This window comes from Pseudopipra pipra, chromosome 1 (genome assembly GCF_036250125.1).
Source record: "Pseudopipra pipra isolate bDixPip1 chromosome 1, bDixPip1.hap1, whole genome shotgun sequence".
Lineage (NCBI taxonomy): Eukaryota > Metazoa > Chordata > Aves > Passeriformes > Pipridae > Pseudopipra > Pseudopipra pipra.
In genome coordinates this window covers 142,135,445-142,151,748 of record NC_087549.1, presented here as the reverse complement: position 1 = coordinate 142,151,748, position 16,304 = coordinate 142,135,445, and the positions used below count along the sequence as shown (strand labels likewise).

The 16,304-nt window shown below is 44.3% G+C and overlaps 1 protein-coding gene across 16 annotated transcripts in view; it reads left to right on the top strand.

The window, feature by feature from the left end:
• Positions 1–1,360: 1,360 nt before the first annotated feature.
• The window catches only part of PARD3 (par-3 family cell polarity regulator), a 451,653-nt gene continuing 436,709 nt past the window's right edge, over positions 1,361–16,304 (top strand). For 15 of the 16 annotated variants that reach the window (XR_010425367.1, XR_010425369.1, XM_064637293.1 and 12 more), the window contains exon 1: positions 1,361–1,797. Coding sequence is in view for 14 of the 16 variants with exons in the window: in XM_064637293.1 (XP_064493363.1) it covers positions 1,678–1,797 (120 nt within the window). In the remaining 2 variants the exon portion in view is untranslated. The remainder of the gene's footprint in view (positions 1,798–16,304) is intronic. The other variant, XM_064637277.1, reaches the window with a different exon arrangement.

Here is a 16,304-nt window from a genome sequence, read left to right as displayed (position 1 = left end):
TACAGACAGACGTACTGTTTCTCATATAGAATTCAGATATATTAGTTCAGATAACTCAGGCTTGTAATGGTAATAAAATTGGCGTCTAAGCTAACAATTATCTATAGGTCAGCAGATGGATTGTTTGATCTTGTGTGTCCCAAAGCTTTCCAAAACTGTAATTAGTAGAAAAAGTTTTATGGATTTCAATTAAATTGGACGATACACGTGGGACCAAATTAACATAAACTGACTCCTCCATTTTCTACACTGGAAACTGCTAACTAGAATGCAAAGGGTTAGGGATGCCATTCTCATGCTTGACTTAACTGGGCAATAATTTCACCTTTGATGTTTTAAAAACATAATTAATTTTGCTCCTTAGCTGTGTACCTACTAAACCGCAGACAGCTTTGCCATTTGTACCAGGTTTGAAGTTCTTAAAGTTACCAATAGTATTGCTAAGGGAACAAGAGCAGACTGCCAGCTGGGACAGCTGCCGGGCAGGGAGCACCAGAGGACACGTGCTAAGTTGCCCGGTGTTGTAGAAGGATGTTGACATTATGTGCTACAAAGCTTACTTGAATTTCACATTTCTAGTGCCGTGTTTAATTTCAGGGGAAAAAGAAAGGCAGCAGCTTTTTTCCCCCCTGCCTTCATGTCCACCAAACTCTGCCTTCATTCTCGTTAGTTTGAATTGTTTCACCAAAAGATATATGTTGTCAAGCCACAGTCTGGTGAACTGTGCAATTCTATTGTCCTCAGTGAAATCCATGAAATAAAGTGAACGATATTTATAAACCCCTCTGACTTCTGACGGCTTTGAGGACGAGATGGCTCAGCGGTTCCATTGGTGCTGATGTTACTGATGATGCACCAGTTTTCGCTCTGCGTGGGTCCTGTTGCGTTAACAGATGCCCGAAAGACCATGAAGACCATCTGATTTCGGCTGGGCGCGGTGGCACACCCGGAGGGACAGCAAAGCTCCGCGGTGCCCCGCAGCGCACCTTCTCTCCGGTGCCATGCAGTGTTTCCCTTTGACCCGCGTACCGGGGGCAGGGCGGCAGCAGGCTGCCTTCCGAGGGGGCGCAGCAGCGCCCGTCCCCCCAGCGCAACAACTGAAGGACCAGGATTTTGCGGGTCTCCTTGTGCCGGTGCATCCCCGGGACCCGTCGGGGCAGCCCCTCCACCTCCGGGTTCGGAGCACCGACGGGGCACCGGGCAGGTCACGCTGCTACCCAGAGCCGAGCCCCGTCCCGCTCCCCCCGCTCCGTCCGCGCTGCCCGGCGCCCCGCGGAGCCGGGCGCTGCCCCCGCCCCGCCGCACCGCCCCACGCCTCCGGAGCGGGAGGCAGCGCCGCCGCCCCGCCCGCCGCCGCTGCGCGCCGGGGCAGGCGCCGAGCAGGTGGCCGCGGGCAGAGCCGCGGCATGTGAGCGGCCCCCGGCCCGCGGGAAGGCAGCACCGGCCCCCCGTCCTGTGCTGCCCTCCCTTCCCCTCCCCTGTCCTCGCCGGGGCGGAGGGAGGCAGCGCGCCCGCAGCGGCAGCCCGGCGGCGGCCGGGGGCTGAGCGCCGCGCCCCGCCGGGGGGCGGCCGTGGCGGAGGGCGGAGAGGAGGAGGAGGAGGAGGAGGAGGAGGAGGAGGAAGAAGAAGAAGGCTGCGCGGGGCCGGAGGGACGCGGGAGCCCCCCGGCCGCGCAGGATGAAAGTCACGGTGTGCTTCGGGAGGACGCGGGTGGTCGTGCCCTGCGGGGACGGGAACATGAAAGTTTTCAGCCTGATCCAGCAAGCGGTGACCCGGTACAAGAAGGCGATCGCCAAGGTGAGGGGCGCGGGGAGCGGCGCCCGCGATCAATATGGCGCTTCCCGGAGTGGGGAGGGAAGCGAGGGGGAAAGTCCGGGCTGCCCCGCCGGGGGGGCGGCGGGAGCGGGGCCGGGGCCGGGCGGCGGCGGAGCCCGCGGGGAGTCCGTGTGTGCCCGGCGCCGCCGCGGGGAGGGGGGCGCGGGGGGTTCGGCACCTCCGCGGCCCCTCCGCGGCTCCCCGCGGGCGCCGGGCGGGCCTCGGCCCTTTGTTCGCCGGTGCCGGGCGGCCCCCGGGGGTGTCGGTGCGGGACCCGCCCGAACCCGGCCGGGAGCGCGGCGCGGGGGCCGGCGGTGCCGGGTCTGCCCCGGGGCGGGCGGTGGGGCCGAGGCGCCGCGGGCCGGGCGGGAGTGGCCGCGGAGGGCTGGAAATCCAGCCTCAGGCTTCCCGGCCCTCCAGGCCCGGCGGGGAGGGCGGTGCGAGGAGACCCCCGCGGGCCGCCCCCCGCGCTGAGCGAGGGTCCGGGGGGGCCACGGCAGCGCCGCCGCCCGCGGCCGCTCCGCGCCCGCCCCGCCGCGGGGGGAGCGCTGCGCGTGTGCGGGAGCGCCCGCGCTGCCCCGGGGTGCGGGGAGCGCCGGCCCGGCCCGCGGCGGGGCTGCTCCCGACACCCGCCCGCGCCGGCTTCCCGCAGCCCCATGTTGAAATCCTTGGCTGTGGGTGTGCAGGCAGTTCCACACTTGGCTTTCCCTCCATGGGCGACTTGTTGGTCTTTGGGCTTTTTCCTTTTTTTTTTTTTTTTTCTTTTTCTTTCTTTCTTTCCCCTCCCCGCCCCCGTACTTTCTTGTTGCTGCAAACTTCTTTTTGATCAACTGTTTTGTTGGGACAGTATGACCGTCGTTGGCTGAGAACTTGAGCAGTGCCCTTCCCCTTTCCTCTGCCTGATCCATCCAAGCAGTTGAGTGTGCTTTTTCCCCTTAGCCCTTCTGACATGCTTTACACTTCCGACTGTGGAAGTTTTGCTTTAGCAAATGCAGACTGCCAGGCTCTCCTGAAACATGCAGTGGAAGGAATACTGTGCATGGTATATTGATTGAAGTGATTCCCAAGAAAATTGTTAAGATCAGGTTTTTCTTTTTTGTGGAGAATTCCTGTTGCTGGGAGGAGAAAAGTAACTGATGTTCCCATCACTGCCCCACTTGATTCCTGAAGAATACGGTTCTGAGGAGGGCAAACATATTCTGATTCTGGCTGGAAAAAGAATAAAATTATTCTCTAGGATGTGTCTGTGGCTGCATACCAGCTGTTATTTATATACAACAGTTAATTCACATGACACTCTCCCTGCATGTAGGAGACAGGAGCCGAAAGTACCTCTATGATTAAGGTAAAGCAGTAAAGTGTGACCCTCAGTGGAGCACCAAATACCTCATCGGCCGTTCAGATGATAAGTATTTGCAGCATTTGTTCATCAGTGTTACAACAATAATAAAAGTAATTATTTTGTTGTGTTGTGTTCCAAAACTGTGGCCCGTGTAACTCCCGTGGCAGTGGACTGCATCCTGGCTTCCAACTATTAAGTTGCATTAAGTGATGGCTGTTGCATTCTGCAGCGTAATGTTAAACCTGGAAGGAATTGCAGTAGTGAGCAGAGGTGAAACACAGGCCGGTCACCAGGAAAAGGTTACATGATTGCAAATGATGTGGGTTTCCTCAGGAAAGTAATGGCCCACCTGTGGAAGCACGAAAAAAGTAAAAATGTAACTCTGATTACGTCTGTCTAAAAAGACAGTTTGCAGAGAGGCACCCACACCTTGAGTGGTCCCTGGTACCAAAAGCTCTGTACCCTGGGTTTAAGATGACAGGGTGGATTTATTTATTAGTATTTATATGGTGGTTATGCTATATGCCACTGGTATGGACTTGAGGTAGCCGCAATTACTGAGATTGTTTCTATTATATGGAAATTCGGTGGTTGAAAACAGTAGCAGAGTCCATGGGCTTTCTCTGAGTGTTTTATATGGTCACTGTCAAACCTTACTTTTAACTTAAATTTGCTGAAGATTTTCTGTGGTGGTGTTTAGGTAGTAAGGAAGTGGATCCTCAGTGTTTTGTAAATAGATGTATAGTGCTGCTTGCTGTGCTCACAGTAGAGTAACATAGTAATTTTGTGGTTTCACTGCCAGAATTTCATAGATGACTGTCATTTTGTAGCAGTTAGGTGGTTTCTTTCTGTACTAGTGTAGCAGATGATCAACTGTTCGTAAAGAGACAAGAAAGGGGACAAAGTAATTCCTAAACTGAGAGAATCAAAGTATATGTGTGCATATGAATTTACAGTCCGGTAGCTGGTATCAAGCTGACACTGAAATCTACCACCTCTGTGCTGTTATGGAAAAAAGCATATCTGGTGGAAGATTATTCAAAATATTTGAATTAAGTTTATGGTTTTCATACTTACAGGAAAACCAGCATTTCTCATCCTGCAAGAATGTGTGTGTCTGCTGTATGCAGCAGTTGCTTCAGGAGAATGCCTTGAAGCCTCTGAGAACTGAGTTGTCAGCCCTTCCCAGATTACCTCCAACTTTGTCATGGTTTCCAGGTTGTGATTAGCAATAAGTGATCTGCACGGTGTGCACTTGTGGTGTCCCTGTGCAGTTGTAGTGAGGCAGCCCAATACTCACCGTGCCAGGAGTGAGTAACTTCAAAATTTGGCTTCTGTGTTCTGGCTTGGTGTTCTGGTTGAAGAGACATGTCGAGAATGGAAAAAATACTTATGGAAAATAATCCACATAATAGTAAGATTCTCCTCTCTCTAAAATTTTGAGCTGAAAACATACAGATAACAGACCTGCAGGTAACTGCTGCTAGTTTTGGGTGCAATGTCTTTGATTAAGATTCATAAATCTCCAAAAATTAATTATGGATTAACACTGCTGTCAATACTAAATCTATGGGTGTGGAATTAATTATTAATATGACAGGCTGTGTTTGAAGGTTGGTCTGCGTAGCGTGTATAAATTTTTCTGTTCCTTTGCATTTATTCCAAAAGAGGCTTAGTGTCTGAAACGTGATACATTTTGTCTGCAGGCTGTGTTTCAGGGCAATGAACAAGCAAATGATAAGAGATGTTTGAGAAGTCCACCTTGTCCAGGGCAAGTGGAGTCAGCAAGATCAATCACGTTTAATGAAACCCAGTTTGCATGGTGGCACGCTAATGGTGCGCTATTTGTGTGGCTGGATGGACTGATGCAGCCTCTGGCACAATCTCTGTGTGAGTGTTAAAGGAGTACAGCTTGGGCAGGGGGCAGCTGGCCTTAGAAATGGTAGGTGCATTTTCCAAACCTTGCTGGTCAAGGGCTGTGCAAGTTTGGAGTTGATGTAGTTTTGCTTATGGCTTCCTAGCAATTAATGTAATGATTAAAAACTGGCAAGAAAGTAAGAGGGATTTGAGAGGGCAAGACAGCCGCTCCTGAGTGGCTTAACATTGATGGCAAGAGATGATGGATTGCACCAAAAGGCAGCCAACAGACAGGCAGTTGATGTGAAACATGCTTATCAAATATTGACCTAGTGTTAAAATGTAGAAAATTATTATAGAAATGATGTATCAAGTAACTATTTATCAAAAGGAGGTAATTGTGCATCTTGTAACTTTGATTTTGATCTAGTTGTAGCCAGAGATGTTTCTGACTTTTTTTGTTGACTTTTGACTGTCAGTGTAATCTTTCTGTGCTTTGATTTTTTTTTTTGATATCATAAGCATTTTACCTCTTATCTTCTTATATAAATAAGTGTGTATAAGTAATGGGCAGGTATATTTTTTAAAAATAATTTTAATGTGATGTAAATGAGCACAGTAAGCAGAAATATGAATTAGGAAATCATGGATTTGCTGAGGTTGTTCAGTATCATGTTCAGTCCCTATGATAGTTCAGTTTGTTGTTCTGCATATCATGAGCTTGTTGTGGTGTTCCTAGACCTCATATATAATCCTGATTTTCTAATTTAAATAAGTAAATTAACAATTTTTCTGCTGAATAAAAAAGATTTTGGAAGAAGTCTCTTGAGTCACTTTCCCCCTTCCTCTCACCAAATGCTGTGGGAGATGAAGTTTTGTGGGGTCTGTGATGGTACATGGAACAATACTTCAATTGTTCATTTAAAAAGTGCAGTGTGCTAATATTTGTGAAAAGAAATTGTAATCTGCTCTTTGATAGCATTGGAAGGCAGTTGATGATAAGGGACCAGATCTCAAGGAAAGTTGGCAATGTGAGCAAAGGTAACAGGTGTCAAATGACCATATTCTCACTTAAATTGTACATGGGAGGCTTAGGCCACCCAGAGCTTAAAGCTCCCTCTCTTTGGTAAGTCTAACATTCATCAGCAGGGACGTGTGAGAGGGACAGGTTATAGTTGCAGGGAATCTGTGTGTGAAGCTTGCTTTATTTTTTTAATTTTTATTTTTAAAATTTTTTAATTTATTTTTATTCCCCCCCCCCCCCCCCCTTACTGCCAGCTAATGGGGACTTCTCAGATTATTTGCTTAAAGGTCAGCTCTGAGGCAGCAGGTTGTCTTTCAGGTACACACCTTCAGCTTTGATGCATTTTATATTCTGTAGAGCAAACAGTTTCATAGCTGCTGGTGACTGTGTCACTGGGGCATCTTTTATAGATCCTAATGCACAGGGGTGGGTCAGTATGAAAATACGCTGATTTTACTTGGGCTTTGTACTGGTCTTGGCACACTCCCTCCTCAAGCTTGACCACTATGTTTTGGCCACAGGCTTAACTAGGTCTTCCTCAGTGCCTGTGAAGAGACCCCTTTGGAATTTTAATGGAAACACTCTAACAGCAATAGTGGCTAAATTTAGCATAAAAGTTTTTTTTTTTAATTTCATTTTGATACATGTGTAGATCTTGAGCCTTTTTTAAATACAAGGAAATCTTACATGCTGTTTTCAGAATGTGCAGGAATCCACTCGACCCCAGAAAGGCCCAAAAGAGAACCAAAATGCCAAAAAATTACTCTCCCCCCTGCTGCTCAGTTGGCTATCAATTTACTTCTAGCTGACACCGCCAAGATGATGTTTCTGGGCTCTGCATTTAGTATTGGCTGGGTGGTATTTCAGTGTTTTACCTGAGGTCAGCCAGGAGTGTCCAGGTTCCCTGGGGCTGCTGGCAGTTTTCTCAAGCCGGCTCTTGACCTCTTTGCTCCTTTTGGGCTCCCAACAGCAGCAGTGAAACCCAGCTGATGGGTGAGGTCATTCTGCTGCGGCTTGGTGGAGGTTGTGAACAGCAGTGGAGAGATGCTAATTTGAGGAAGATAAGTACTGAAATGGGTCACAGTGGCTTAATATTTAGAAAGCTGTTGTGTGATCCTGCAGGTTTGGGGGTTGGTGCTGGAAATGCAAGGCTATAGGAATTAATTCCCTCCGCTCATTATGGAAAACTTACTTTTAACCTCTTCTCTACAACTTCCTCTGTGTTTTCAGTCAAATCAATGTTTTCCTATCATTGTCCTCATCTATGAAGACAGGCTACTCTTGCACATTGCAAGAGAAGTTGCAGGGTGAAGGTAGGAAGGACCCTTTGGAGTGAGTGTGGCAGTAGCTGTGAAGGTCCCTTGCATGGTGACTTGGCTGTACTGCAATGCTGTGCCTGAGGGGAGCTGTGGCTTGCAAGACAGGGAGCTGCACAAGCCCTGCCATGCTGTTGCCACAGCCCCTCTCTGCCAGGTCTTGCCTGTGTTCAGCCATCCATGGAAGGAGGGAGGAGGCTTGTCTTAGGGAGGCCCTAGAGCCACACTGAGGCTGTACCCCTGTGGTTTGAGCAAGCAGTCTAAATGCTTTTGAGATTATTCAAGGCTAATAAAGAGGATGACTGAATTCTCCACTGCTTACAAAGAGGGGCTTGAGAAGTGGACAGCATGCAAGCCCTTCAGCTTTGAAGGTGCTTTCAGTGAAGGATGTGTGTGGTACTGCTGAGGCTGGCTGGTGTGAGCAGCACCTACCTTCAGCTGGACGGGACACATTGTTGCTTTCAGTTTGGTATTATGCGGTTTCTCAGCCTTTCAGTGTTACTTAAGGGTGATCAAAGTGAAGTGTGTGTTTGTGGAAGAGTGGCTTGAGAGTGATTTTCCCTTTGAGCAAACCCACCATTCAGCTGCTGTGAGCAATTCCTGTAGCTCTGAGGGGAGGACTGTGGAGGAGCCTGTGAAAGCGCTCAGCGCCTTTGGAGAACGGTTCCTGGAGGCAATCTGGGGTTTAGGGAGTTGCCAGCCTTTCTTCTCCTGGGCGATAGCCTTCCACCAGTGGAAAACCATCTGACTCTCATAGCTTTTTACACTTTAACTTAGGTTATAACAGTCGCAGATGTTTTAGTTCTGTTATAAAAACACCACTGGAAGTAACACTTTCTCAGTTGTACCAGACTATGACATCGTTTGGTTGTGGCACGTTTAATCTGGTAAAATAAGATGGGGTAAATGGGAGAGAAATGCTGGTGATGTTAGTTATACAGAATATGGTTCATGTAGCTTTAAAACAATTTCCTGGTTCTTCAAAGGAAAACAAACCTTTTCATCCAAATATAAATCGAATGGATAAAACATGCAACAATGCTGAACCAATGCTTATGTATATTGAAAATAAAGTGGAATTCTTCAAACATCAATCCAGAGTATAGCACAGATGTTCTCACTCAGAAATATTTTCTGAGCAGTAAGAAAATAAAAAGGGAAGCAAAAAGTATTAAAAAATTCTGCAAGATACTTCAGGGCATCTGTGCTTTATTTTTCCCCCTCCTTTTTAATATACATTATATATTTTCTTTGTTTCTTTGAGGTCATTTTCCTGTAATGCTCAGCAAGTCTACTGCTGAAAAATGGATAAAAAACCACCAAAAACCAAACTGCCTTTGAGCTAAGTTACATAATCCAGTGGTGCTGTTTAGAAAACTAAGAAAGTAAAAAAGAAAACAGCAGCAGAGACATACATAATACTTGTTGAAATGACCAATATTGCTAGTGAAAGAGAAATGACTCAAATTTTAAGTTGGGGAAAAATAATTTTAAACTAACAGTGAATATTGAGGCCTTTTTGTTTTTTGAGATAATCAGATTAGTTTTACTTGTTTCAATACCTTAGCAATGTAATTTTTTTTCCTATGAAAATAACCTTAGTAATTTTCTCTAGTTGGTCACAGATATTGGTTAAATTGGAAATAATTTTCTATTTTGTTGCAGTATTTGCTTTTGTTCTTTTTTTCAGTCAGGTAGCAGTTACTTGATGGCAACTTGTTTTCTACTTCAGTTTCTTATGGTAAAGTGGTACACATTAATTACCTATTTAATCCCAAACAAAAGGAGAAATTTATTCCTACCAAAAACTGTTGGGCTGGATTCCACATGCTAAGTCTCAGGGCTGAGGTCTCCAATGGGGGGAAGAGTAATAAAGACCAAGTGGGTTTCTGTGTGATCCTTGCTTCCCAGGAGCAGAGATGAGCATCACGTGATGCTGGGCCCTGGGTTGCTGCTGTGTTCCTGCCAGGGCCCATTTTCTGGTGCTGGAGCAGTTGGCTGGTGTCGGCTCCTGGATTGTTGTGTCTACAACTTGGCAGGATTTCTATAAAACAGGGCTGGCAGAAGGGAAATGGCTGTGGGGAGAAGGATGGTCTTCTGCAGGGGTGGAAAAAATGTTGGGATATCCTTGGAGTTTGGTGAAAGGAAGTACTTTTGGGGTAATGATAGACGGATGTGACTCCTGGTGCCTTTTCTTTCATATGAGAGGGAAATGGGAGTTTGCATGGAAGCAAGACAGTAATGCAGTAAATTATGTACTGACAAATATAAAGAGCCAAAGATGAGAAGAAACTGGTTAACTCAGTGCCCCAGAAGTAAGTGGTCCATTTAGCAAGAGGATGAAAAATTGACCTCAGTGGCACTATGAATGTCACCCAAAAGGCTTTTTTTAATAAAGAAACCTGTGGAATTTTTTATAGGAAGCTTCTCTCTTTGTGCAGTAAGCTTAGTGAAAGTGGTGTGTCTCTGATTTGGTAGGGAAAATAGACACTGCTTTGGAAACACAATGTCACATTTTTGGCCATACTTTCCACATTCTCTCATGCTCAGCCTGCTGCTGATGCAGCAAAATTATGAATCCTTTGCAGGAGGAGCAAGCTGGTATATCATTAGCAGTTTTCTTTGTAAGTGACCACATTTATAGGATTTTTGTTCTTGGTATGCATGTCTTTACAAACTCAGAATGGCAATTTAAAATGTTTCTGGTGTTGATGTTGTATTACTAGAAAAAAAGAGTTATGTGGGTATAAAATGTTTTAAATGGAGATAGAACTTCTGGGAGTGCCGGTATGTTTGTGTGTGCACCCACTTAGGTGTTTTTATTTGTTTGAAGAAATGTAGCTACACTTACTAAATGAAACAGTAGCTTCACCTTACCCCATCTTTTTGCATGTGCTTTCAAAGTTGTTGAGTTACTCTATCTTCCCCCTAGGCAAAGCCTACATAATGTTTTTTCTTCTCTGTTAGATGTCAGAAGCAGCATCCTACTTGTGAGAAACTCTCAGCAATAGACCTCTTTGCACAGATAATGAGAAGAAAAACTTTGTTCCAAGTTCTCGGAGTCCTTCTGAACAGGAGGGAGCAGAATTCAATAAATATTGGAAAAAGTATTTCTAGGGATGCTGGAGTGTCACTGAGACCACGCAGCCTGAAAGTTTTGTTACTATAACAACTTGAATGACAGCTAAAAAAAAAAGGAATAAATTGGAAGCTTCAGAACCTTTAACTTCTTTAATAAACCGCTAAGTGAAATAACAAAGCTTGACTTAATTTGGTCTCTCCAAGAACCTGTTGTACCAAACGTTATTTGCATTTCTTTAAGTGTGCATTTGTTTGTGCTGTCAGTTTTTTCCCCTCTGCTTTCCTGTGAAGACTCCTTGCCTGCAGCTTTGAGCACTGGGAGAGTGGCCAGCTACCAAGTACCAAAAGAAGAAGAATTTAGGCAGCAGGGCTGTGGTGGCCAGCCATTCCTGGTGAATGAGCCTCCTGCCTCGGCACTGTGTGCAGCCTGGGAAGATAAAGAGGGAAGGGATTTTATGCACCTTTAGTTTGTCTTTGTCTTGGCTGCTGGAAGACTGCTGTCCTCAAGTGTTAGGCTTTGCTAACAGTTAAAAAAATATTGTGCAATTGTAATAATTTAGCCAGTTGGAGAGTAGTCATCTCCATACACCCCACTTGCTCTGGCTTTTGTTGTAGAGATGAGTGATGGGTAAGAGGGGCACTGCTGCTGCTTTAGGAGGGAGAGGAGGGAAGGTAGCCCGGCAATGGCTGTGGCTTTCCTGAGCTGGGAAGGCCCGCTTTGCAGGGCTCCTGCAAGGTGCATGTGAGGGGCTCAGTGTGAGGCAGCAGTTCAGGTTTGGATCAAGGTGAGGGTGTGTCCTGAGTTAACTGGTAAACGCTGACAAAGCTGCTTCTGGTGTGGCACTGTGAGTCTGACATGGCTGGGGATGGGGGAAAGGAAAAGACTTTGCACGAGAGACTCCTCCATCCTAACTCAGTTAAACTGAGAGTCCTGTCTGCTGGGCATAGTGATCATTGTTGCCAAATCCTGTATTCAACATTTTTTTTTTCTGTCATTAAGAATACTAATTTGAGAAGATAGGTTTGATGGTTTTTACTCTCACTGAGTTTCTTTAACAGCAGCTTTAATTGCTCTTTCAAGGTTTTTCTTCTTTTAGAGTTTTTCTTCAAATGAAAAATAGCACAAATAATTGTGGCCTTTAATAATTCTGGAAAATTTGAAGTCTGAACTAAAAAAAATCAAGAAAAAGCAGACTGACTGAAATAAGTAGAGCTTTTAAATTTGGAATACTCTGTTAGTGTAGGCTCTGTGTTGTAAAATGACCAGTGATTGTGGTTTTAAATGTCTATAACTGTGTATGCAAAATATTTGTATGTTTAAGTGCTGGAATTTGAAGAGAAAACCTTCTATATTTTCTAGACTTAACTAAGCTGATCTTAAAAGAAAATGTTATGCTCTGTGTGTAAAACAACGTATTTAACTTGTGGTTATGTTAGGCAATGGAGTAGTCTCTTCACCCTGTGCCCAGCAATTACTCCTGAACACAATGCTTTGGTAAACTAAACCAGATGTTAATATGTGTGAAATGTTACTGTAATCAGTGTCTTATAAACCTCTCCTTTATTTGTATAGTTGTTTGAAATACATTCCTGATTACCCTTTTGTTGCTTTGGCGTTTCCATAAAATAGCTGTTGTTAGATTGAAACCCCCTGCTAAACTGGAAACCATAGATAATGAGTATCCTGTATTGTATCTTTTGAGGTTTATAAAATATTTAGCTGAAAAGGCTCCTAGTCCTCACCCTGTCTCTGTGGAGGTAAGAAGTTTCTTTTGCTGGTGAAATTCCCTAGCTGAGGAATGAAAGCAGCAGCGAAGGGGAGCTAGCTAGTACGAAAAGTTAATTTGTGCTGAATTAAATATTCTTTTGATATTTGAATGTGAAGTAATTAGCTTGGATGTACTGCTCTTTACCTTTTAGGATCTGGAAAAATCCAAGCAAGCTGCTGAAGGGAACTGTACCCTAAATCTACTTGGAATTGTTTTTTTTGCAATCGTGTATTTCGAACTGAGACTAAATCTGCTTTTTGTAGTGGTATTTTCCAGTGGCCAGTGACCTGTGGGAGAAGTGCAGAGCTAAGTGGTTGAGGAAGTTGAGGTCTATTGTCTTCCTGTGGGCTGTACAGGATGATCAGATAGATCCACGTAGGTGTCCCCCTTTTAAAAATGCTGTCAAAGCAGGCCTGTAATTGCTTATAAATGCATGCTAGTCTTCTGACTTAAAAGAAGTTTCAATATTTACCATAGCTGTCTACTGTACTTGAGTCTGATTTGTAGGAAATAGTCTATTTTGTTCTAAAATGTCTCTGTTTCATAATTCAGCACTTGCTTGGTCTCGTAGCAGAAGAAAATGAGAGGAGTTATTTTTTCCTTTGTTTTATGTGAAAGTTGATGGACTATTTTGAATCTGTAAATCATAATAGCTAATTTTGTAAAATGTATGTCTTGTCTTCATGGAATCAGAGACTGGTTTGTGTTGGAAGGGACCTTAAAGATCACCTAGTTCCACCCCTGCTGTCGTGGGCAGGGACAGCTTCCACTAGACCAGGTTGCTCAAAGCTCCATCCAACCTGGCCTTGAACACTTCCAGGGATGGGGCACCAGTAGCTTCTCTGGGCAACAGAGAAGTTGCAGATTTTGTGGGTTTTAGGGGTGGTCTCTTTTATGAGACCATGTATTGTGTCTGTGATTATGCAGTGTGTAAAGACTGCTCTAACTCTAGCAGCCTTCACAAGTTGCTTCTGATTCAATGTGCCAGTGTTTTGTTGCCTTCTGAAAGACTTTGTTTCCAAAGGTTGATGGATGCCAGAGACATTGTGAATAGAGAGAATTAAGATACAATGAATCCACATTTTTTCTTGATCACTTTTGGGGATTAAAGTTGTGTGTGATACTGACATAAAAAATAATAGTTTTTCTGTAATTAATTAGTGCTTTAGAAGCATGTTGCTTTAAATCCAGAATTTTCCTGTCACTTTTTTCAAAAAATGCATTGTTCCTTCTGAACTTAAGTGTGGAGTGTAATAGATCACTTCGTGTTTTGTGTTACTCTTCAGTGTAAGCTAGAAGCTGAGATAGGAAGCAGAGATCTGAACTCAGTTTATAATAAACAGCCCTTTGCAGCATGCCTTTCACCTGATGCACTGTTTGGGAAGCCAGCCTTTGGGGAAGACCACACATGGCTCTGGGTTTGTACACTGTGCCTAGATGCAATAAATAAGAAGGTTGGTTCTTTGCAATTGCAAATTGTGCATTTCTCAGCATGAGCAGCAAATGGGAGTCAGCCTGATGCTGCTCACGTGCTTGCTTTGCAGTGACGGAGGGGCTGTAAAATCAAACACTGAGCTCAAAGATGTCAAGGTTTATCTGTTTTAGCTTTGTGGTTCCCCTCTCCCTCTCTCTAAATAAGTAGGCCTACAAATCCCATAAGATATGTAAAAGCAAAGCTGTGGAGTTCTCCCCCTCCCCCTGCCTCTTGTATCTTTATATATAGTTTTCTCTGCAGACCAGACAGTCACACCTGCTACAAACCTCCTTCAGAGAGCAGATTGCAGCCTGGCAATTAAGTGCTCCTAACATATGCTCGTGATACACCAGCAGCAGGGCAAGGCTTTTAGCTTGGATAGGCTCTGCTGGTTTGGTAATGTTGTTAAATGGACAAGGGAGAAACAAAATATCAGAGTAATTTTGAAAAAAAAAAAAAAGTAAATATAGAGAAGGCAAAAGTGAACTAATAAAATTTGCCACTTCAGGTTTTTTTAAAGCATGGATTTTAATACGTGTTATGCCTGGTATAGAACTCCACTAATAAAACTTTCCCCTTTGTGTTGTTATTTACACTGTTTTGCTGGGCATTGACATGGACTTGAATTTCCACATCTGTGTCCAGACTCGCTGCTGCTGGGCTGCACTTGCTGTGCCATACAGGCACCAGCTCTGTTACCACGAGGTGAACGGGGGTTCTGATTTGCCACGTGGTTGGGCTGCCATGGTGTGTACCTCTCTAGCAGATGAATAGTTTTTATAACTTGCTTTCATTATAGAATGAAGTATTTCAAATTGGCTTTATTTTTAATGTGGAGATAAGTTTATGCATAGAGGTTGTACAAGTTGTTAGAAAAGACCAAACGTTTTGTGTCACTACGCAGTTAAAAGATTCACTAAACTAATTCAGAAATTGGTGTGTCTTCAGAGGAGTTTAATGTGCCTCACAATTTTTTACAATATATTACTGAAGTCACTTCTTTGTGACAACTATTGCTTACTCCATTTTAACAAGTTTCCTAGTGCACAGGAACCTGAGGTATGGAAAGAAGTACATGTAGATGTGAATAGGAGAGACTATGAATGCTGTGGTAAGGGTTTAAGAAAACAGTTACAGTGTCATTTGGTTCCTTTCAGAAGCATTGGCTGAATCTTGTGTCGAAGTTACAGGAAATATCTGGTTAGTTTTGCTTCACTGATGCTGTGATTTGAGAAGGAAAATGTATGTATCAATGTCCTACTTTTTCAGGTGTGAAAGAGGGCCACAGAGTAGGAATGGGCTCCTTTTCATCACTACCTTCCCAACTCAGCCCTGCGTTAACTGGGAATTGTGTAGGTTTATTCCAAATACAGATGGTGGAGTATGGGATTGCTCACCTGGGAGCAGCATCATGTATTCCCGTGGCTCATTCTCTGCAAAGGACCTCATTAACTGAATTTCACAGCAGCACAATGTTAATTGCAGCAAGTGAATACTGGCATAAAGTCCTTCTGTGGTTTTTCTCTGCATCTTTCTTTTACCTTAGGAAAGAGAAAAGTACTTTGCTGTACTGGTCATCTGTGCTGCAGCAAAGCTGTTATGCACCCATCAGTTATTACAGTGTGCAACAACCAAAGTAGGTGCAAGGAGCTGGCTCTTCAGCACCTACTCCACAGGGTAATTTCCTTCTTTGCTTTGCCACCTTCACCCTTCAGAAACCAAATCCGCAAACAAATGTCATAGCGTGAGTTGGGCAAGTATGGAATTATCCCCACAGAGTGAGTGGAGAAGGGAAGCACAGAAGTTTGCTGGCTGATCCAGGACCACACAAGCAGTTCAGAACCAAGATGGAAATAAAGTGCTGACCTGCTGACTCCTTAGCTGCCAGACTATCTTTCCCCTCTAGTAAGGATGTGGTAAAATTTTGCTGTATTTAATCCTTCACCTCTCTTTTAGCTCAGCTTCTGTATGAAAAAACACACCATGCTTCACCAAGCTGAAAAGAGAGTAGCTTGTGGTAAATGGTTGTTGAAAAGAAAATCTCTTCCTCTTAGGAAAGCATAGAGTCTGTCATATTAAACTACTTAATAATATCTGTTTATGTAATTTTTTTTCAACGTGCTCATACTGTGATTGAAACTTTTATATAGTGATTTGTACTTGGCAGTGGGGATGTTGATTCCAGTATTGTTTACATGTTTATAACTTAGAATGAAAGTAAAGGAAATGCTTATGTTTGACATCAGTATAGCTATCTAAAGAGATTTATGAGTAGTGATTTTTTTTTTTAAACTGACACATTGAAGCCAGAAGGAGATCTGTTAGTGATGTATTTGGTTTAAATACAAGAAATTTAGAGAATGGGGAATATTTATGCATGATAGTGGAATTTTTAGGTTTTTTCCTCATTTAAGTGTTGTAATACTCTTGTAATACAGAGGTGTTGTAAATAAGGTGGTTATGGCCAAAAAATCTGAGGTAGTCAGTAAATGCTGTAATAGTGTTCAGCTGATGCTGTTGAGCAAGAATTATCTTCATGCTTATGCATTCATTTTAGATTGATGGGGTTAATTGCCTGGGTCTCAGCCTTGCTTGTAGATTACTGTGCTACAAATGCTGATTTAAA